This window comes from Sphaerodactylus townsendi, linkage group LG08, assembly GCF_021028975.2.
Source record: "Sphaerodactylus townsendi isolate TG3544 linkage group LG08, MPM_Stown_v2.3, whole genome shotgun sequence".
NCBI classification, from domain to species: Eukaryota; Metazoa; Chordata; class Lepidosauria; order Squamata; family Sphaerodactylidae; genus Sphaerodactylus; species Sphaerodactylus townsendi.
The window spans coordinates 14,567,567-14,591,087 of NC_059432.1; the positions used below are offsets into that span (position 1 = coordinate 14,567,567).

At 46.5% G+C, this 23,521-nt stretch overlaps 1 protein-coding gene across 1 annotated transcript in view; it reads left to right on the forward strand.

Annotated features, from left to right (window-relative positions):
- The window catches only part of CDHR1 (cadherin related family member 1), a 111,108-nt gene that overhangs the window by 38,285 nt on the left and 49,302 nt on the right, over nt 1-23,521 (forward strand). The window contains exons 11-12 of the mRNA XM_048506852.1: nt 8,905-8,983; nt 15,388-15,488. Of these exons, the coding sequence (XP_048362809.1) occupies nt 8,905-8,983; nt 15,388-15,488 (180 nt within the window). The remainder of the gene's footprint in view (nt 1-8,904; nt 8,984-15,387; nt 15,489-23,521) is intronic.

Sequence of the window (23,521 nt, forward strand, 5' to 3'; positions counted from 1 at the left end):
GGCTTTAATATTTTTATATTAGCAAAATAGTGCATGTCTTGTGGTCCTTGAACTTCTAAAGCAGTGGGAGCAGCAGTGACGTAGGAGGTTAAGAGCTCATGTATCTAATCTGGAGGAACCGGGTTTGATTCCCAGCTCTACCGCCTGAGCTGTGGAGGCTTATCTGGGGAATTCAGATTAGCCTGTACACTCCCACACACACCAGCTGGGTGACCTTGGGCTAGTCACAGCTTCTCAGAGCTCTCTCAGCCCCACCTACCTCACAGGGTGTTTGTTGTGAGGGGGGAAGGGCAAGGAGATTGTAAGCTTCTTCTTCTTCTTCTTCTTCTTCTTCTTCTTCTTCTTCTTCTTCTTCTTCTTCCTCTTCCTCTTCCTCTTCTTCTTCTTCTTCTTCTTCTTCTTCTTCTTCTTCTTCTTCTTCTTCTTCTTCTTCTTCTTCTTCTTCAGTTTATCATATGTGGCTAAGAAGATCCATGAGGTTGGTAACCAATGGCAAAGGAAAAGTCATGGAATTCATTGCCAACAGGAGGTCACTTTGCCTCCTTAGTCCTTGCTGTTCATTACAAAGTGGGCACAATACCGTTCTGGAGGGCTTTTTTTGGCATGTAGCTTCTGCTCAGAATATATGAACTGAGGGCTGTGACTTCCTTTCTAGAGTCAATCCATCTCCTGTTGAGCTTTCCCCATTTCCTGCTGCCTTCAATGTTTCCGAGCATTATTGTCTTTTCCAGTTTAGTCAGGTCAGTTTAGTCATGATAGCTTCTAGGGAGAGCCAAACCCTTACAAATCAAACAGATTCTGATGAGGATGGTACTGTAAAACCAGCATTTTGAATTGCACCTGGACACACCCTGGGAGCCACGGGAACTGTTTCAGTAGCAATGTCGCATGCACATAATTTCTCTCTCCAATCAGAACATTAGCTGTTGTATTATGCACTAGCTTCAAGGGTTGCCCCACATACAGTAGTCTGATGTACATGTCACAGAAACAGGAATCAATGTGAAACAGGAATCAGTGTTAAGAAGGGGAGAGACAATTCAAATCAGGCGCAGATGGTGGAAAGCAGTCCTGCTTTCTATTTATTTATTTAAAACATTAATTCCCACTCTTCCACATAGATCTCCAGGGTAGCCTTGAAGCACAATAATATAGAACAAACAGATTGCTCCATAAGAACATAAGAACAAGCCTGCTGGATCAGACCAGAGTCCATCTAGTCCAGCTCTCTGCTACTCACAGTGGCCCATGAGGTGCCATTGGGAGCTCATGTGCAGGAAGTGAAAGCAATGGCCTTCTGCGGTTGTTGCTCCCGAGCACCTGGTCTGTTAAGGCATTTGCAATCTCAGATCAAAGAGGATCAAGATTGGTAGCCATAAATCAACTTCTCCTCCATAAATCTGTCCAAGCCCCTTTTAAAGCTATCCAGGTTAGTGGCCATCACCCCCTCCAGTGGCAGCATATTCCAAACACCAATCACACGTTGCGTGAAGAAGTGTTTCCTTTTATTAGTCCTAATTCTTCCCCCTGGTTCTAGTATTGTGAGAAAGAGAGAGAAATTTCTCCCTGTCAACATTTTCTACCCCATGCATAATTTGATAGACTTCAATCATATCCCCCCTCAGACGTCTCCTCTCCAAACTAAAGAGTCTCAAACGCTGCAGCCTCTCCTCATAAGAAAGGCGCTCTAGTCCCTCAATCATCCTCGTTGCCCTTCTCTGCACTTTTTCTATCTCCTCGATATCCTTTTTGAGATGTGGGTGACCAGGAACTGGAGCCACATTGTACTCCAAGCAAGCGGTCCTCACCCACGGCTTTTACATATAAGGGCATGACAATCTTTGCAGTTTTATCTCCTCAATTCCTTTCCTCTACTCCTATCCCCAGCATAGAGTTTTGCCTTTTCACAGCTGCCATGCATTGAGTTGACATTCCCATAGAACTACATCAACTAAGACGCCTAAATCCCTTTCCTGGTCTGTGACTGATAGCACTGACCCCTGTAGAGTGTATGTGAAGTTTGGATTTTTTGCCCCTATGTGCATCACTTTACATTTTGCTACATTGAACTGCATTTGCCATTTCCTAACCCACTCACCTAATTTATCAAGGTCCACTTGGAGCTCTTTGCAATCCTTTGCGGTTCTCACCACCCTACATAATTTGGTATCATCTGCGAGCAGGTTACTAATTATTTGTGTGTGCCGAGAGGGGATTACTAATTGGTGATTTTGCCATGTGATTTTTGCCTTAGTTATGCCCCTCCTCTCAGCAGTAGCGTGCAGAATTTGAAGCAGTCTAGCAGGAGGTGCACCGGCGTGCGTGGCAGCCTGTGCCTGCATGCATTCGTTTCCCATCCAAGGACCGGTGCAGCAGCTGTGTCCTTGCCACAACCCTGCCCAGGAATGCCCCGCCCCCGGAATGCCTGCCCCCGCCCCTGTCGTGCCCTGCCCAGCCCCATTGACGCTACGCCACAGTTTGAATCCCACCACCATGGGAACCTGTTACTAAATTTTTTTGGATCCCACCACTGGAGATAACCCTTCTTTACCTGAAGCCCCGAAGAGCCTCTGAAGGAACAGGACACTTAACACAATACAAGAGAAACCTTTAGCATGATTTCATACACAGAGATGGTCCACAGCAACATCACTCGGCCACATGGTAACATCAGTCCCATGTAATGCTCCAATCAAACTGCACAGTAATGCAGTACATACCACTGCAATGTTAACCTGGGCAGAGATCTGAGTTTGGCCCCCAATATATGGTTAATCCTGGTTTAAGTTGTAGGACTACCATTATTTAGAGATGAGGTTGTTCTCCAGAGATTATTATTTATCGCATGGTTTGCAGTTCTCATACGCAGTTGTTTAAAAAGCTTTTTTTGCAATACTTCATAAAACCAGCTCCTAAAAACCACTGATATTATTCAGAAAATACAATAAATTTACTCAGAGTAAAATAAAATGCAATATATTTACCCAGAGTAAAATAAAATACCAAAACCACGATGTGATATTACTCAGAGTAAAATAAAAGACAATAACTGAGAACATTACACAAACAACATTGTCAGACCATGATCTATAAAATAGGACAGATAAGTTCTACAGTCTCACATCTAGATTAATCATCCACTCAGTCAGTTTTGTTGGAACATTTAATAATTCCCTAACTTTGCCTTTATTAGCAGGCATTTTCTTATGATGTCTGTTTGCTCCACAATAGCAATCTGGTGATTGGAGCATCTGCTATTTTTGCCGACCGTGTGCGCTTTTTCCATCTATTCAGAGAGGAGGCCAATTTGTTGTTTAACTGTGTGATGTTGTCGCGTGCTTTTCAATCCACGCTAATCTTTATAGAGATTTCTTCCACTACTTCCTTCTTTGTTCCACCATTACTTCATTAGCTTGGGAGTGCATTCCCCAGCATACATTTAGTCTGCTCAGTTAGAGGGCAGGAAAGCATGATTTCTCAGCGTATCGGAGGTGTTTTTCATGCACTTTGTGAGCCTGGCCAATAAAAGATGCCGTAAAACTGTGAAACACAATAATTTACCTTGTGGTGCTATTAGCCAATGGTCTGAAAATAGCCATAATTATTAAGTATGTTGGTTTTTTATGGAGCCCAGTGCAAAAAATCAAGGATAATTAAGCATTAAGTACCTCCACTATGATCTCCATAACCAAAAATATTAAAGCATTATAATGATGGAAAAACTTCCATCATTGCTAGATTAGCGACTAATGAAGATACTCCACAGAGTAAAGCCCCATTTCCAGTTTTAGCGGCGTTTACAAAACCGGATATTGTCCCATCAGACTTGGGGTTCCTTTCTGGGGGGGAAAAAACTTTTAAACTTTTTTTTTAACTGCAGCCCTTTTGTAGACCCCCGAGATGGATTGCTCACAATAGCACATTTCAGATCTCTGCAAAGCCTCTTCAAAGCAGTTCAGGTTGTTGTGTTGGGCTGCCAACTTCTGGGAAACTCCTAGGCTGATTCCGCATGGGCCCAAAACAGCAGTGTGAAAACGGTGTGAAAATGGTGTAAAAGGGTTTAAAAAGGTGTAAAGGGTTTATAGTCAGAGGTGGGATCCAGCAGGTTCTCGCAGGTTCCCGAGAGTAGGTTACTAATTATTTGTGTGTGCTGAGAGGGGGTTACTAATTAGAAGCAAGCCTTTATTGGCATAGACAGCAGTAAAACAATAATAAAAACAGATTAAAAAGCATATACAACATAGGATATACATGTTAGGACAAAGGAAATCTACTGGCATTTAGTGATTTCCAGGAGAAAGTCTGCCACTATCATACAGAGAGAAGGATCAGGGTTGTCCAAGAAGTAGTGTAATCTAAATAAATCGGGGAGGTCGGGTAAATGTAAGGGAGTGAGATTCACATACTTGGATCTGATTTCCTTGAATCTGAGACAGTGAAGTAATTGGTGGGCCAGAGATTCAACTGAGCCATCGTTAACATGGGCACAATCTTTTAGCCTTTTCTTGCTTATTAAATCTCGCCAAGTGTAACAAGGCAGAAGGCATAACATTGAACCCTGGCGAGCATTATAGGCTCTCCTTTGAACAGGGTTTATTAAGCAATACAGGTAGTGTGCCAGAGCTGGCGGCCCGTTCAAATGAGGAGAGAGAAATACAGGGGAGCACGTTTTCTTGGCTGCAGTGATTAAGGTGGAGAACTCTTCTATCCAATAAGTTGGACCTTTTAATTACCTCCTATAAGCTTCCTTGAATATGGACAAAGGGCAAAAGTGAATCCACCGACAGTCTGATAGGAGGCAATTTTTTCTTCAATTATGGGAAAACCAGGGGTTGGAATGGGTGTCAGAGAGCAGACGGTGGACCAGGGAGTTACGGTCCGAGAGAAAATGAATTCGCAGCCAGAATCTAAAAGTCCTCAGCCAAGCGGCTGATTCCAAGGAGTTTTGACCTAACTTCAGACAAAGGGCTGCAGGGGGTTACTAATTGGTGATTTTTTGCCAAGTGTGATTTTTTTGCCTTCAGATGCTACGCCCCTCCTCTCAGCAGTAGTGCGCAGAATTTGAAGCAGTCTAGCAGGAGGTACACCAGCGTGTCTGGCAGCCTGTGCCTGCGTGCATTCGTTTCCCACCCAAGGACCGGTGCAGCGGCTGCATCCTTGCCACAGCCCTGCCCAGGAATGCCCCGCCCCCGGAATGCCCACCCAAGCCCCCGTCGTGCCTTGCCCAACTCCATTGGTGCTACGCCACAGTTTGAATCCCACCACCATGGGAACCTGTTACTAAATTTTTGGGATCCCACCACTGTTTATAGTTTATACTGTTTTCAAACCATTTTCACACTTCTGTTTTGGGCTCATGTGGAATCAGCCCAGAGATTTGGAAGGGGAGTTCAGTGGAAGTGCAGTTTGCTGAGGGAAGGAACTTCAGTGGGTTTTAGTGCCATGGAGATCACCCTCCATGGCTGCCATTTTCTCCAGAGAAACTATTCTCTGTCGTCTGCAGATCAGTTGTAATTCCAGGAGATCTCTGTGTGTGAAGTATGGGAGCTTGTTCACTCAGTTTGAATGTGTGGAAATCCTCTACCTGGTACAAGATTCTGGCTCTTCTGCACCACTTCTTTTCAGTGTGAAGGGTCTGAACAAAAGATTTTGCATGTATTTGGATGCAGGGCCATCCTAGGGTTGTCAGCAGGGGTGTAACGAAACAAACTGTAGCCCTGGGCAAAACCTGAGTTGGATGCCCCCTCCCCCAGGGCACAGTCTCAAAACTTTCATGGTCTCATCAGGAGACTGCCCTAATGATACCCCCCAGGTTTGGTGCAGTTTGGTTCAGGGGGGCCAAGGTTATGGACCCTCAAAACTGTAGCCCCCATCTCCTATTACAGTGATGGCGAACCTTTTTGAGACCGAGTGCCCAAATTGCAACCCAAACCCCACTTATTTATCGCAAATGCCAACCCAGCAATTTAACCTGAATGCTGAGGTTTTAGTTTTAGTTTAGAAAAAAACGGTTGGCTCCTTCTTCCTCCACCACACCCGCTTGAAAAGGGGCCAGCCTGCTCTAGCCTCCAGCAAGTCCCGCGTGCACCTCTCTGTGCCTCTCTAGCATCTCTGCCTCCTCTGCGCTGACACACACCCCCACCCCCCGGCAGTAGCCACCCAAACCACAGGCACCAGGCCCGCCAACAGAGTCCTCCCTGCTCACCGTGATGCACACATGTCATGCTCAGTGGCCCAGGCCAGCCTAGGTGTGTGTGTCGGGGGGTGATGAACTCTGTGTTCGCGTGCCCACAGAGAGGGATTCGAGTGCCACCTCTGGCACCCGTGCCATAGGTTCGCCATCACTGTCCTATTAGCTCCCATTGGAAACAATGGGGGATAGGGGCACCCCCTTTGGCAGTCCATAACTTTGGACTCCCTGAACCAAACCTCACCAAACTTGGGGGGTAGCATAAGGATAGTCTCCTGATGATACGCTGAAATGTTGGTGCCTCTAGCCTAAAAACTGCGCCCCTTGCAGGCCAACAATGGAAAACCACTAAAAATACCCCCAAACAAACCCTGCATTTTGATGCCCCCCACAAGGTGGTGCCCTGGGCAGCTGCCCACCTTGCCCAATGGGCATTACGCCCCTGGTTGTCAGTCTCCAGAGAGTGGCTGGAGACCTGCAGAATTGGAACTGGTCTCCAGGTGAAAGAGGTCCGTTCCTGTGGAGAAAATGGCAGCTTTGGAATGTGGACTCTATAACATTATACCTCTGTGAGGTCCCCTATCCACCCTGGACCCACCCTTAAAACCTCTGGGAATTTCACAATCCAAAGCTGGCAAATCTCTGTCATTCTGAGTGCTTGAACTGTCCATAGAATCAATGGAGGCTTTGCACCTTTCCAATGGGTTGTTTGAATGCTTCAGGCACTGTTTTACGTCTTGCTTTAGCTTTGCCTGTCCTGAATCAAAAAGGAAGTTTGTCCATGTTTTGTTGACCTTCATCCTAACTTGTCTCTTCCATTTCTGTTCCTGTCTTCGTTTGCCGCTCTTTGTTCAGAAATTACCGTGAACCCACTTTTAAACTGGGTACAATGTACACATTATATGCCACCTTCCCCTTTAATCTTCAGGAATGTCCCAACCTGGAGTTGGCCGCTTGACTTCGTGGTCTCCTGCTGTAACAGCTGCCATTCCTGCTCAGTAGGACAGCAGAGGAAAATTAATTTAAAAATCAGCAGCGCTGCAACACCCTGATGCCACTTCCAGTGCAAACTCGGACGTGACATCACCACACCAGTGCAATGCTCTAGGATTCCCCAGAACCTTTATGGTAAAACCATAGGGTTTCCAATGAATCCTAAAGTGCTGTATCAGTGCAAAGGTATCACTTCTGGGTTCACCCTGGAAGTGATGTCACATAATCAGAGCAACAGTGCCCTCCTATGTCTCCTCACCACCAGTCTGCCTCCATAGACAGATATTTCTCTATCTGTTTAAAATAGTTTAACTTTTCACCCAATCAACAATGGCTTACATAATGCATCACGTGATATAATAATATCTTTGTACCATGTTGAATGGTCTACTATAAGCCTATGCGTGATCATCCAATTCTTAGCCATGCCACACTGGGAAGATAACTGGATGTTTGTGTTTGTTTCTCCAGACTGACAGTGTCATTTTGGGGAAAGCAGTGACAACACTTGCCAAGTAACAAGTTTGTGTTTGGCCACGACCAGTGGTGGGATTCGGCAGGTTCGCACCACTTCGGCAGAACCAGTTGTTAAAATGGTGCTTGTAAACAACCAGTTGTTAAATGATTTGAATCCCACCACCGGAACCGGTTGTTAAATGATTTGAATCCCACCACTGGCCATGACCCATTTCTTCCATGTTCACAGGAGACTCGTAGTTTATGGATGTCACACATGCATTTTTTTTCTCTGTGAAGGCTTAATGACTGATGTATCAATTTTACGGCATAAACAGTATGACTAATTGTGGACAGCCCAATCATTTCCACCCTGTTAGTTTGGCAAAACCAGAGAGGACATCAGTGGCACCAGAGGCGTTCCAGGGGTAAATGGTGCCCGGAGACAAATTGTCTCCAGGACGCCCCCCCAGCCTCTGCCCCCCCGCCCTTGATGCCCCCAGGCTCCACCCCCACTGCCCTCGACCCTGCCCACATCACCATGGACATGGGCAAGGTCTAGGGTGCCCACCTCCCCCCCAGACTCGCCCTGCCGGATGGGCTCCCAGCCGGCAGCTTGCAGTCTCTTCTGACCTCCCCTCCAGGCAGGCCAGAAGAGACTGCAGTCCCGGCCTCAGAGACCTTCTTTTATAAGCACTGAGGCCGGGGGGTGGGGCTTGGGGATCAGGAAGGGGTTGGGGCACGAGAAAACGAGGAGACAGCAGGACTTCCTGGTCACGTGGGGGGCTGATTTTGCGCCCCTCACGTGACCAGAAGAGTGGCGCCCGGGGACAAGGGGTACCCCTTGTCCCTAGGTAGATACGCCACTGAGTGGCACATTAGGACCACTCTAGCATCACAGCTACTACCCCATCCGCAAGAGGATCTCTGAGGTTCTTGACTTAAGATGTTTGATGGATTGGAAACAAAACTGTATCAAAAAGCAGCACCACGATAAATGGAAGAGCAATCATCCCACAAATCACGGTGAACTTAGTGCCTGGAAAGTCAACAGATCAAAGGAATGACTTTACAAGGAACCCATTCTTGGCAAGATCGGCAAGAAGACAATTTAATGCTCTGTTCTTCCCTCCTGTCCCGTCAAATCTCCTGCTGTTGTACAGATGGGAGGGGGTTGCTGGATTAGCCTGACTTGGACTAATATGTTGTAGCAGTTTTACCTCACTTTGTTGTCGATGTAAAGGGAATTTTTTTTTTCTTTCCAGGGTTCCGAGGTGATGACGGTTGTTGCTATTGACGGAGACCGAGGGAAGCCTAACAGAATCCATTACACTCTTCTGAATGGTAAGCGGATGAAATGGTAACATGAAATCTTACCGCTTTGGCAAAATGATCCGTAGTAATACCAAAATAACAAATGGTTTGTTGCATTGTGCACTCGTATATCTGAAGAAAGCTGCCAGGCATGAAAAAGAAATGTAAGTGTAGAGATGCAAGTGCATTTTTGGTAGAACTTTACACGATACAGAGGCGTACTAGGGCAGTGATGGCGAACCTTTTCGAGACCGAGTGCCCAAATTGCAACCCAAACCCCACTTATTTATCGCAAAGGGCCAACACGGCAATTTAACCCGAATACTGCTGTTTTAGCTTAGAAAAAATGGTTGGCTCCAAGGTGTGCATTACTCAGGAGTAAGCTTGGTGGTAGTCGGTGGCTTTGCTTTGAAGCAACCATGGAACTCTTTGAAACACAACCCTAGGAGGGTTTACTCAGAAGCAAGCCCCATTGCCAGCAACCGAGCTTACTCCCAGGTAAAGTATCACGCTTTAGTTCTTCACATGAAAATCAGTGGGGTTTCACAGCGCTTAACAGGGTTACCGACACTGCTTCCCCAAAACTAGGTCTTAGGTTTGATGCTAATAATCAAGCCTAGCGGCCCAGGCCAGCCTAGTTGGGGGAACGATTCCCCCCCCCCACATGATGAACTCTGCGCGTGCCCACAGACAGGGCTCCGAGTACCACGAGTGCCAGAGGTTCGCCACCACTGTACTAGGGGGGAAATGGTGCCCAGACACATCCGCTCTCTGGGTACCCCTCCTCAGAGGCCACGCCCCTGAGTTTATAAAAGCATAGGCCCCAGCATGGAGCCTTCCAGTTGCTTCTGTCCTCTCCAGAGGGGAGGGCAGAAGGGACTGCTGGCTGCCGGCTTGGAGTTGGCAGCCAGGAGAGGACAGGGCTTCAGGGGAAGCTGGCAGCTGGGAGGGGGGCAAGACTTGGAGGGTCCTCTGGCTTCCTTGGCCCCATCCATGTCGATGACAACATGGGTGGGGTTGAGGGTGCCAGAAGATAACTGCCATCTTCCTGGTCATGTGGAGGGCGTGCACAATTTTGCGCCCCCCAAATGACCAGATGAGTGGCGCCCAGGGACAGAGATTACCCCCTGTCCCTAGGCAAATACGCCACTGACTAGATAACAAATATAGGAACAGCCCACTCAGTCTATGCAAGTGCTCAGTCTGGGTGTCTGTTCAGTCTGTATGTGTGTCTGTCTCTCTTTTGCTGGGGAAAAAAAACCAAAGAGATCTTTGCAGAAGCTCATGTGATTCTTGTCAACAGTGAACAACAGGAGCAGCAGTGGTGTAGTGGTTAAGAGCAGGTGCACTTTAATCTGGAAAACTGGGTTTGATTCCCCGCTCTGCCACTTGAGCTGTGGAGGCTTATCTGGGGAATGAGATTAGCCTGGGCACTCCAACACACACCAGCTGGGTGACCGTGGGCTAGTCACAGTTCTTCCTAGCTCTCTCAGCCCCACCCACCTCATAAAGTGCTTGTTGTGGGGCAGGGGGAAGGGAAAGGAGATTGTAAGCCCCTTTGCGTCTCCTTACAGGAGAGAAAGGAGAGAGATAAATCCAAACTCTTGCTTGACTGAATGAAGCAGGCCGTTCTAAAATCCTAACAAAAAGGCCACAAGTGTCGAGCTCTGACTCATACCTTCCTGCCCCCTCCTCTCATAATAGAACATAGCTAGCTAAGGTTTTTGTATCAAAATGAAGGCTCTGGATTAAGTACAGGCTAATCCTTCACAAAGTGTTTTGTTATCGACAGCAAGCAACGGACCACACTTTGAGCGGCCAATTTCCTCATAACCGTCAGGCCACAACATGATATATGAGGGCTGGAAGTGCTATTGACTTAATTTCTTTTGTAGTCAAGATTTGCTTTTCGGGCCCGTGAATCTTGATAATGGCCTCCCACCGAAGTCAATATGTGCTCACTGCGAAGTCTAATGGCCTCTAATGAAGTCACAGTTCTTGCAGATATTAGCAAAAAAGGGACATGATTGGACAGGTTTTAAAAATGACCATTTCCACCCAATTAGAAAGAAGAGATCAGAGAGAGAATATTGCCTGTGCTCTTTGCTTTAATCAGTTTTCTGACTTTGTTTTCAAGCCAAGTTGAAATTGAATACCCAGGGGAGATCCTGAACTTCTTGCAGACTTGCTGTGTGGAAGAAACTCTCCCTGTGTGGAAGAAACTCTCCCACTACTATTAAACTGGACAGGCTGTTGGGAATGTATGGGCCCTCATCCAAGTGTGTGTGTGATACCAGGGCTTTGTATATGTAGATGGTTTTGGCTGAGAATGCATTTCAAAAGCTTGGTGGGGGAAGGTATCAGAAATGCATGTACGGAAACAAATTTGCCAAGTTAAAACATCTCACCTGTCTGAGTTTTAGGAGACATGTCCTCGTTGCTGGAGGGCATAATTATGCACCTGCTAATTAAAACAGAAATGCTCATTTTCGGTCTGAGCTTATCTTTTGCACCTCTAAGTCATTTGACAATCAGGAAATGGGTGATGAATGTCCTGGAGGCCATTAGAAAGCTAGCCTAAGCAAATCCCGATTTTATTCAAAAGGGCTTAACCCCGGGAAAGTGGTCTTAGGGAGGCCGCTTTAGGGAGGCTGTTGGTTTCTGCTTCTCTGGCTGTCTCGCATACATGCCCACCATGACCACATAGCCCTACTACATCTAGAGTACAACTACTTCACTACTTATGCTCCCTTAGGATATGATTTAGTCTCAGGCCAATGAGGCCACACCCCACCAATGCAGGAGTCATCATAAAGATGCTAAGGATAGCCCCATAATTATTGTGGTCCTGGTGTTTTCTTAGAATCACACCTCTAAACCCTATTGTTGTATTTTATATGTGCCTCTTGGCCATTGTTCACCACTCAGAGCCCTTTGGGGATTGGGCGGTATAAGAAATCAAACAACAACAACAACAACAACAACAACAACAACAACAACAACAACAACAACAACAACAACAACAACAACAATAATAATAATAATAATAATAATAATAATAATAATAATAATAATAATAATGTAGAAGGTGATGAAACTGTAGATCATGTCCTCAGCTGCTGCAAAAAGATTGCCCAGACTGAGTACAAACAGAGACACAACTCAGTGGCCAAGATGATCCACTGGAATTTATGCAAGAACTACAGCATAAGAACAGCTAAGAACTGGTGGGAACATTGTCCAGAGAAAGTAATGGAAAATGAGAAGGTCAAGATCCTGTGGGACTTTCGAATCCAAACGGATAAAGTGTTGAACCACAATACACCAGACATCACCATGATCGAGGACAAGAAAGTGACCATCATCGACATAGCAGTCCCCGGTGACAGCAGGGTCATTGAAAAAGAACACGAGAAGGTCACTAGATACCGCGATTTGAAAAACACTAGGGCAGCACTTGAAACATCTTCGAATTGACAAAATTAACATCTGTCAAATTCAGAAAGCAGCCCTGCTGGGATCTGCACAAATACTACACCGATACATTACAACTTCCTAGGCCTCTGGGTGAGGCTCAAATTGTAATGAAGGCCAACAACCAGCTAAAGATCTGGCAGCTGTGAAATCTACAATAATAATAATAATAATAATAATAATAATAATAATAATAATAATAATAATAATAATAATAATAATAATAATAATAATAATAATAATAATAAGCTACAAAGGAAATGTCAGCAGGCAACCCCATCCAATGGCAGGCATCTGGCTAGGGCACAGTGACCATGCTGGCCCACCACTTCTTCCCAGTGGTGGAGGGAGGCTACAAACACGAAAAAGCCTCCCAGCTGTCAGAGAGCCCCATTGAGTTTAATGGACTTATGCCAACAAGAAGGTGGTGTAAGTCCAATGCCCCAGCTGCTGGTGTAACAGGTGTGATGGCTAGATGGAAGCCAACTAATGTCAGCTCCTCCCCAGTCACACCCTGGGACACTAGTGCTGCATCCAGCACCCTGTCCCACTGTTAGGGAGAGCCACGACAGCCACTGGTATAGCCCCACACCACTCCCAATGGTGGATTTGGCCCCCCCCTTTGGATGGGACCATGATGGTCTGTAGGTTCAAATTCACACTGAGCATACTTCCAGTTACTCCAGTCCAGATATGGTGGACCACCCAAAAGACAAATAAATGGATTCTGGATCAAATCAAGCCCAAATTCTCCTTCAAATAATGACTAAACTCAGACTATCATACTTTGGTCACATCACGAGAAGACAAGAGTTGCTGGAAAAGAAAATAATGCTAGGAAAAGTTGAAGGCAGCAGGAAAAGAGGAAGACCCAACATAAGATGGATTGACTCAATAAACTATTAACTATTTATTGATAGATGCTGCTGCTATAGTTTTAAGGTTTTGTATTTTAATTGGGGTTATTTGATTTGTTTTATTATGTTTGTTGTTGTTTGTTGTACCCCGCCCTGAGCCCTTCGGGGGTAGGGCAGTTTATCAAATCGAATTAATAACAATAATAATAATAATAATAATAATAATAATAATAATAATAATAATAATAATAATAAAGGAAACCATGACCCTCAGCATGCAAGACCTGAGCAAGGCTGTTAATGATAGGAAACATTGGAGGTCATTCATTCATAGGGTCACCATAAGTCAGAAGTGACTTGACAGCACATAAAACACGAACCCCAATCCAGCAGGCGAGACTCATGTCTTGAAACACTCCCTGAGATCCAACGTTCTGACTGGGGGAACCACACTGAGAGAAAACTGAACTCTTTGGGTTTGTCCTGGGACTGTTTGTTTATGCTAGCTGAGCTCCCAATGAAATAATGCAAACAATAAAAGCCCGGCTTTTCTGGTCCAAAAAGCTGGGGCCGCATGTTCACCTGGCTACTTAGGTATTACCCCCACCAAAGCCCAAATGGCCTGTTACCTAAAGGCAGTGGTGGGATCCAAAAATTTTAGTAACAGGTTCCCATGGTGGTGGGATTCAAACTGTGGCGTAGCGCCAGTGGAGCTGGGCGGGGCACGATGGGGGTGTGGCCGGGTATTCCAGGAGCAGGGCATTCCTGGGCGGGGTTGTGGCAAGGACGCAGCCGCTGCGCCGGTCCTTGGGCGGGAAACGAATGCACGCAAGCGCCGGTGCACCTCCTGCTAGACTGCTTCAAGTTCTGCGCACTACTGCTGAGAGGAGGGGCGTAACTAAGGCAAAAATCACGTGGCAAAATCACCAATTAGTAACCCCCTCTCGGCACACACAAATAATTAGTAACCTACTCTCGGGAACCTGTGAGAACCTGCTGGATCCCACCTCTGCCTAAAGGTATTATTCGACCCAAAACAAAGACGGGCTTTTATCAGAACCCGGTGCAACTCCTTTCCATCAGCTCTTCTTCAAGGGCATTTTTCAAGGATTCCTATACAAGACACGGTGTGCTCTTGCTGTATCAATACCCCTGAGACGATATTGTATATTTTATTAGATTGTCCTAAATATCTTGATTTTAGACCTGATTTCCATGGTATCATTCCTCCTCTACTACGGAATTCTACGCCTAACAGGTGGGCTTGCTTTTTGTCAAATAACAGCTCAACTGAGATCCTGTAGCAGGTCTCTGAATTCCTGGGAAAGGTTTTGGATTGTTGATTCTTTTTGGATATCAGATGTTTTACATTATTCTTGGATCTCATATTTTGTATTTATTGGTGCCTATTAAAGGTTTATGTATGTATGTCTTGTAACAGACATTTGCAAGTATGCTGTGTTGTTCACTGAGGTCCCCCTGCAGTGACAAGATGCATTTTGATGCACTTTATTTGTTTGTTTGTTTGTTTGTTTGTTTATTAGTTTTATATACCGCCCTCCCCCTGAGGGCTCAGGGCGGTTCACAACAAGGTTAAAACATTCATTAAAACATAATTTAAATACCAATTACATAAAAACAGAACCCATTAAAATGTGGATGGCGTCTGGCTACCCCCTCCCCCCCCCTTGTGCCCACGGGAGGCCAGATGACATGGTAGATGTATTTCTAACTAGGCTGGCCAAACGCCTGGTGGAACAGGTCCGTCTTGCAGGCCCTGCGGAAACTCTGTAAGTCCCGCAGGGCCCTGATCTCCCTAGGGAGCCTGTTCCACCAGGTAGGGGCCAGGGCTGAAAAGGCCCTGCCCCTCGTCGAGGCCAGCCTGATCATTTTTGGGCCAGGGATCACGAGTAGGTCCTCCTCCGAGGAGCGGAGGGGCCTACCGGGGCAATATGGGGAAGTCCATTGCCACATTGCTATCCAGGGTCTCCAGCCATTACATCTGACTAGTTCTTTAGAAATCCAGTTGGAATGGGGCTCTCTTTTATCAGAATGATGACAAAGAGTCTAGCCATAACCAGATACGTTTCTGTTTTGTGTCAGGAAGCGAAGGGTCCTTTGACATCAACAACGCAACGGGAGCGATTTCTGTTATTAAAAGCCCAATTAAACTGAAGAAAGAAGTGTACGAGCTGAAAATCCAGGTACCTTTTTTAATCTGGTTACCATACATGTTGAGCCATATTATGACGTGATCACTTTTGGAGGGATCTACTTTGGAAAGAACTTCAGCTAGTGTTAACCGAGTGGGTCAGGACTGCCTATTGGAATAGTGGGGGGATTAGCAAGACGTAGACCGGCTATGTAAGATGCAGGTAGGATATCTACACCTATGCAGTGATTCTAATTTTTTAACTATTGATTCACCCTCCGCACACACACCCTCCCACCATGCCCTTCCCCTGCAAGCCCCCTGCCGCCCTCCCACCCACTTACCTGGCTGCTGCGCCCCCCTTTCAATGTTGGGCAGGGAGAGGTGAGGGAAGGAGGCGGTTGTGGCTTGGCCTACGTGCCCCCAGGCTTGTTAGCGAGTAGACCCGTGGCACAGCGGAAGGCCAGTTACTGAGAGCAGGAGTAAGCAGCCTTGGCACTCAGCTGCAACACCACAATAGCAAGACACACCACAAGAAGCAGTTATTCTTCAGTGAAGTGCAGTTTATGTATAGTGCAGCGATATACAAGTATTTACAGAAGCAAGGAACAAACGGACAGCATGCTACGCCAGACATAGAATACCCTAACCAGCAGTATACAGTCATATCTGTTCAGTATATATACAAGCATCGACCAATCAGTGTAAAAGTCACATAGTCCTGTAGAATCCGGTTTGATCTGGTTTTGGTCCAGCTCACGGCCTCTTTCATCAGCCAGGTGAGCTGTCAGTGAGATCACACTGATCTGCTCCAGCACGCAATAGGCTCAGTGAGGTATTGCTATACTCTGACAAGGCTAGCTGCCTGGCCATTGAACGGGCCAGGCTTCTTTCACTAGTGAAGCAAGCCTTTATTGGCATAGACAGCAGTACAACAATAATAAAAACAGATTAAAAAGCATATACAATACAGGGTATACATGTTAGGACGAAGGAAATCTACTGGCGTTTCGTAATTTCCAGGAGAAAGTATGCCACTGTCATACAGAGAGAAGGATCAGGGTTGTCCAACACGTAGTGTTATCTAAATAAATCGGGGAGATTGGGTAAATGTAAAGGAGTGAGATTCACATACTTGGATCTGATTTCCTTGAATCTGAGACAGTGAAGTAATTGGTGGGCCAGAGATTCAACTGAGCCATCATTACATGGGCACAATCTTTTAGCCTTTTCTTGCTTATTAAATCTGCCATGTAACAAGGCAGAAGGCATAACATTAAACCTGGCGAGCATTATGGCTCTCCTTTGAACAGGGTTTATTAAGCAATATAGGTAGTGTGCCAAGTGGCCCCATTCAAATGGGAGAGAAAGATACAGGGGGACTTCTTTCACTAGCCAACCGCAGTGAGGAGCACCCACTGGGCCCATGGTAAGCTGCTGCCAGGGCCCCCCCACCTCCAGCAGAGCCTGCACCTGCCCACAAGCATGGCCTCCAATAGAAGTACGGGGGTGCAGCAGCCTACTGCAGGCTCACCGGGCACCCCCTTGAGTTGAGGAGCGCCCAGCAGGCCCACAGCAGGCTGCTGCCGGAATGGCTCCCTGTACCTCCATTGGAGCTCACACCTGCTTACAGGCGTGGCCTCCAATAGAGGTGGGGAGGCTGGCAGAAGCTGGCGTGGGGCTACCAGGCTTCTGACCCCCCCCACCTCCATCAGGCAGGGGCTGGGGGCATGGGGTGGGGGGGGCTTTCTCCGGCATTGGCCAGGAGGCCTGGGGGGGTGGCGACCACCACAGGCCCCCGCGGGGGGCTGGCTGGCTGCAAATTGGGCCAAGAGAGGGGGATCCCCCAGCAGGTCATGCCGCCGGCCCAGATGTGTGGCCTGATCTGCAACTGGCCAGCCCCCCCACAAGGACCTCCGGTGGCCACCGCCCACCCAGGCCTCCCTGAGTCAGAGCCACTGGCTGCTTCAGGGCTCTGAAAGCCCCCTTGCTCCCCCTCCCCTGGGAGAGGGAAGGATGGTTCTTTTTGCACCTCAGAGCAGCAGGCCGCTTTTAGCAACCAGTTCACCCAAACAGGTGCGAACCGGCTGAATTCTACCACTGTAGCTATGTTTACATTACTAAGAATCCTAGAAAGAACACCTAGTGCACAGGTGTCAAATTCGCGGCCCTCCAGATGTTATGGGGGATTATGGGAACTGTAGTCCATAACATCTGGAGGGCCGCGAATTTGACACCTATGACCTAGTGAATGATTTGCAACATACTTTGGTAGCATATAACAATTTTTGAATGATGGAAATAAGAATCGCATTACTACATATGTGGACTAAAGAGGACGACACACTGAAGAAGATTAGCTTAAACGCGACTTCAGCTGGGCAGAGTATGCTTTGCTGCCTCTTTGAACCTTTGCTACTTTGAACTTCAGGCCACCATTTGGCGGCAGTTTGCTGTTTCCTTGAACCGGTGCCTTTTCCATGTTTTCCACTGGACTGTGAATGAAATATTTATAGAGGGAGAACCTTATGGACTCATGGAATCATTCCTGATTTTGTTATTTTGTGAACCTTGCATGCATGCACTTTAGTCATTGTTGGTATGTCACTTCCTGTGCAACTCTGCCAGTGGCAAGTTTTGGGGGGTTTGGCCAACCTTGTTCCTTGTTTCTTGTTCAGAGATTAGTTCCACAAGAAAATCACTTAAAGCCAGGATTGAGGCAAAAGAAATTACAATTTTATTAAGGGATCAAAATAATAAAAATACACACATGGAGATTTGTGAGGCCCGGGAAATAAAGGGCTGAGCGATAGCAGAAATAAGTTTAGAGTATTGGGATGGCGATAATTCCCATTAAGGAAGTGAAGAGGTCTGAGGAAGAGTGAGAGAAATGACCAGTGTTTCTCACGGAGGTACAGGACGTGGAGCAGAGTAAGGTAATCATTGGGCAAAGTGGGGCCGTTCCTGGGTTTCCTTGTGGTGGGCGACAAAATTGCAGGTTTGTGAGGGATTTTGTATTTTCAGTGTTTTTCCGTTTTTGGCCTGCAGGCGAGATTTAAAGAGCAGCACCAAAATTTCAGGGATTTTGGAAGATCCTCTCTAATGATATCACCCAGGTTTGGTGAGGTTTGGGCGCCCAGAAAGTTGCTGGACTCTGTACTCTAGTCCCCCATTGTTTCCACCCGGAGCTAATAGAGATGGGGCTGAAGACCTTGAGTGTCCACATAACTTTGGACTCTGAACCAGACTTCACCAAATCTGAGTGGTATCATCAGTAGGGTCTCACGAAGATACTCTGAACATGCTGCTATCTTTAATAATTGCACCCCTGGACAACAGGCACCCCTAAATTTCCCCCAGATTCTTTTTAAATCAATTCCTTCCCACCAATGCTTGTTTTCTTTCTTCTTTATACCTCAGTGCCTAATAAAGGTTGTTGTTGTTGTTGTTGTTGTTGTTGTTATTAACCTTACCCCTTCCGGCATGGATTTAAAGCGGGAGAATCTGAGGTCCCCAGTTTAAACACCATTTAAAATGATGCTGTTTAGTGGATTCCAGCATCACTTGTTTAAATCCAGGGAGCCCAGATTCTCCTTTAAATCCACCTTAAAAGGGAGAATCTGGGCCCCCCCCAGTTTAAATAACATTGAAAGTGATGCTGTTTCCCACCGGGACTGGATACAACACCATAAAATGTTTTCATAGCAGAATAAAACATTTTGAAAGCATTTTCAAAATGTTTTCCAAATATTATTTCAGCTGTGTGGCATGGCCCATTGCTATGTTCAGATTTGTGAGTTGGGGGATGTTCTATAATGTGATGGTGACTTTGAAATGACCTGGTGGAAAAAAATCATTGTTTGGTCATGATGGGGGAGGGTGGCCACCTGGGCATCAAACTCAGAGCCTTGCCTAGGCTCAAGTTCGCCTAGGTACACCCCTGCATCGGAGGCAAGGAGAAAGTCCAACCGCAAGGACTTATGGATCGGCGGCTCGAGTTAAATGAAACATTGATCCTCTGGCCATGATAAGAAGGGCAATTTTGGGGGGACAAAACAAAGTTCTGTTCCCGGGCATGGACAAGGCCGTTTGAAATGATTTAATGAGATTGAATCTGGGAGAGCCCCAAACTTGATGAGTTTGGGGCTGAGCTGATGAGATTACAATGAGGAAAAGCAGAAAGCTGGAGGTCCCTAAATTGTTGGACATGAGAAGTTTTGAGGATAAGGTTAATGTCAGGTAAAAGGGCAGTGCGTTCTCACAGGTTCCTGAGAGTAGGTTACTAATTATTTGTGTGTGCCGAGAGGGGGTTACTAATTGGTGATCTTGCCACGTGCGATTTTTAGCCTACCTTAGTTAAGCGCCTCCTCAGCATTAGCGTGCAGAACTTGGAAGCAGTTCAACGAGGTACTAGCAGGGCACTTTAGTAAGGCAAGCTCATGCGCATGGTGTATCTGCTTTCCGTCGGCGAGATCCAGTGCAGCTGACATGCATCCTTGCCACAGCCCTTGCCCCCCCGAATGCCCCTTCAGCCTTGAATGCTCCAGCATCAGCCTATCGCAGTTCCTGCCCAGTCCCATTGGCCAGCTACAGTTTGAAATCCCACCACCATGGGAACCTGTTACTAAAAATTTTGGATCCCACCACTGACCACAGCCAAGTGTGCTTTCTCAAGGCTAAGCTGTGGTTAGCCAGATGTGCATGACAGTTCTCTTCGGAGGGGTGTTGTCTGAAGCTCTGTATTCCCAATTCGGAAGGGGCAAACCTATTGGATATCAAACCCTTGCTTAATTCCTGGATCAAAACTAGCATCCATCTTATCCTGGCTTCCTCCATAAGGCCGGGCTGTATATGATATCCATTATTATGGGTAGGGCACAATAGCTCTATCCTAAATCCCATCCCCATTGGAAGATGGGTCTGCCTGGTATCATAAAAGTCATCATAATGTACTCTTACACTGAACAATTGATACAAATTGAGTTTGTATGCTATCATTTTTAAGGAATTGTCTTGGTCCATGCCCCACTGGCGATGGTTGTGTACCACAGACCAGACATTTTGATTTCTCAATCTGACAACCAGAAATTCTGCCAGTAAGAATGTATTATGCAAAAAAAATGCCTCACATCAGGGATCTTCAACACAGTTCTTGTGGGTGCCAGGATGTTTACCCACATCTTTCCTGGCACCTGCCAAGTGTTTTTAGAAAGTGGGTGTACCCAGGTGTGTCTTTTGTCCAGTAAGCTTTGGATTGGCCATTAGAGATCTGATTGACTATGCAGATTTTTAAAAATATATATTGCTTTGGAAACAGCTGCTCACACAGCACAAGGATCTTCACTGTGTGATTGAAGGTAGTTTGTGGCAGCCATTTTATGGCAGCCATTTTGTGGATGTGCCCACTATTGTGTGTCAGAATTCCAAAGGTGTCCACAGGCTCAAAAATGTTTGGAATCTCTGACGTAAGAAAAACAACTACAGTAAGGTGACCAGATGGTCACCTTTGTGAACTGGGACAAGGGGTGACGGCTGGTAATGGCATGCCGCTTGGTGCCTAAAGAGCTGCATTCTGGGGCTTGCCGTTTCCTGCCCTGTCACAGGGTGGCGGCTTGACCCCAAAGTGCCCTAGCGTCGCGGAATTTCCACACTTCTGGCAAGCTAGAAGCAGTCCAGCAGTTCTTCTAGAAAATCGGACAACTTGAAGAACCCGTGAGACCACCCAGGGACAAATTGTTTAAGGGCGGGACTGTCCCGCCAAAAGCGGGACATCTGGTCAGCCTAAACTACAGCCACTGCAGCAGCAAAACACAATAAAACCTCAATACGACAATTCATTGTGTAGCAGTTCTTGAAACTCTCTAGAAACATCCTATTATATAAAAAGACTAGCTGTGGTGATGATGACTCACTTCCAGCCAATCACCATGCATGACTCACTTTCAGGCAATTGTCATGCTCACATGACTTAGGGGCAGAAATGGAGCTGGTAAAATCTAGAAGAGATGGAGCTCGAAAAATCCAGCATAAGAACTTCATCTTAACAGCATCCAGTTCATAGCTGCTTCATCAGTCCCAAATACCTTTTTATTCTCCTTCCACAAGAGTTAGCTTCATTGTGGGAGTGTTATAAAAGCAAAGCAATGTTATAAAAGCCATGCAGACAGTTAATGGTGCCATAAAACAGGTTTATACAATGATATAAATGAAATAAAAACAAGATCATACATCCCATAAACTGGATTTCACAATTAGAGACTTCCCTTTTAGAGAACAATAAAATAAAAGACAGTATGATCTCTCCAATAAATAATGCAGCAGAAAGGGGAAAGGAAAGAGAACTTCCTAAAATGTCCACAGGCAATTACCATAAGAACCCAATTCCCTTTATAGAATGTGCCCTTCTGCAGAACTCTTGAAGATTTACTCAAGAGTGGAAGTTTTTTAAAAAGGTATTCTAGCACAAACATTACACAAAACCATGATTTATTTTGCTAAAGGCTAGTTTGTGAAACTAGGATGCAAGTCAGGGACAATGGACTATGTTCACCTCCCATGCAGGAAACTATCTGGTATTCCAGTCTGTGTCACCATGTAGTAAAAACTGGGGGACCAAACAGAATTAAGCTAAGATGTCTGCATTTGTACATCAAGGGGAATTTGGAGTTCTGCAGTGATATGCAATTCCAATTTTCCATGTCCTACTATAGCATACCTGCATATTTTTGTGTGTGTGGGTATCGTGAGATCCTCAAGCAGTTTAGAGACATTGGTGTGTTGTTTCCTCCAGAGGTTATGGATTGTTACCTTATCATCCCCTGCCAGCATCATGATGGCAGGGGATGATGGGAACTGTAGTCCATAACATCTGGAGGGCCACGAGTTTGACACCTATGGCGTAGAGTTTCACCCCATTATCTTTAGAAGCCAAAAGCACATCCTTTCTGGTCCTATCTATTTATTGCTGTCAAGTCACAGTTGACTAGTGGCAACCCCAGAGGGTTTTCAAGGCACAAAAATGAACAGAGGTGGTTTGCCACTGCGTGCCTCCATGTAGCCACTCTGGACTTCCTTGATGGTCTGTGACTTAAGTACTGACCAAGGTCAACCCTACTTAGCTTCTGAAATCTGACAAGATTGGGTCAGCCTGGCAGAGGCATATCTAGGAGAAATGGAGCTTGGGGCAAAATCTGAGTTTTCCGACCCCCCTGGGTTCCATTTTTCTTAGATACGGGATGCAAGGAGGTTGAGCCATATGCCAATCTCATGGAGGAGTGCTCATGTCTACTGCTGGGCATGCCAGAAGGAGCCCAGGTCTACCACTGGGCAGGCCAGAAGGAGCCCAGGTCTACCACTGGGCAGGCCAGAAGGAACCCAGGTCTACCACTGGGCAGGCCAGAAGGAGCCCAGGTATACCGCTGGGCAGGCCAGAAGGGGTCAAGTTAGCATGCCGCAAGGCCTCTGGCTCCAAATACTGGCTCAAGGGGTCTGTAGCTCGTTGGTCCATCTAACTCCTCACGCCTCACTGCAACCCCCCACAATGCACACGTGGAAAATTTCAGGTCAACGGGTTTCTATCAGGAGAGACTGGGCACAAGCACCCAGCCGGTGCCTGACACCCCCACCCCCACCCCCACCACGTGACTAGATTGGGTGTGCCCAGGGACATGTCACCACTTGTCCCGTGGGTGGTACGCCCCTGCAGCCTGGGCTTTCCAGATCAGGCCCCTTCCTACACTTAGGGGAGGAAAAATATCTTGCAGAGTTAATCATTGGAAAGGTAGATTTTGAGTAGAGATAGGAAGAAAAAAGTAGCTAACCATCCATACACCCAAACACACACACCATATGACCAACTCCCTTACCACGGGGCGGTGGGGACTGGGGAATGTTTCGTCTGGTACAGGAGCTGCGGACATGATTGCTCTTTATGTAACGGACATAAATGACAGGTGGAAAGGTGGATATTAGGTGGATTTGGGGGGGGGATTTACAGTGACAGTAGCTCAGCAGTGGAATCCGCTGCCTGAGGAGGTATTGTGCTCCTCCTCTCTGGCAGTCTTCAAACAGTGGCTGGACAAATAC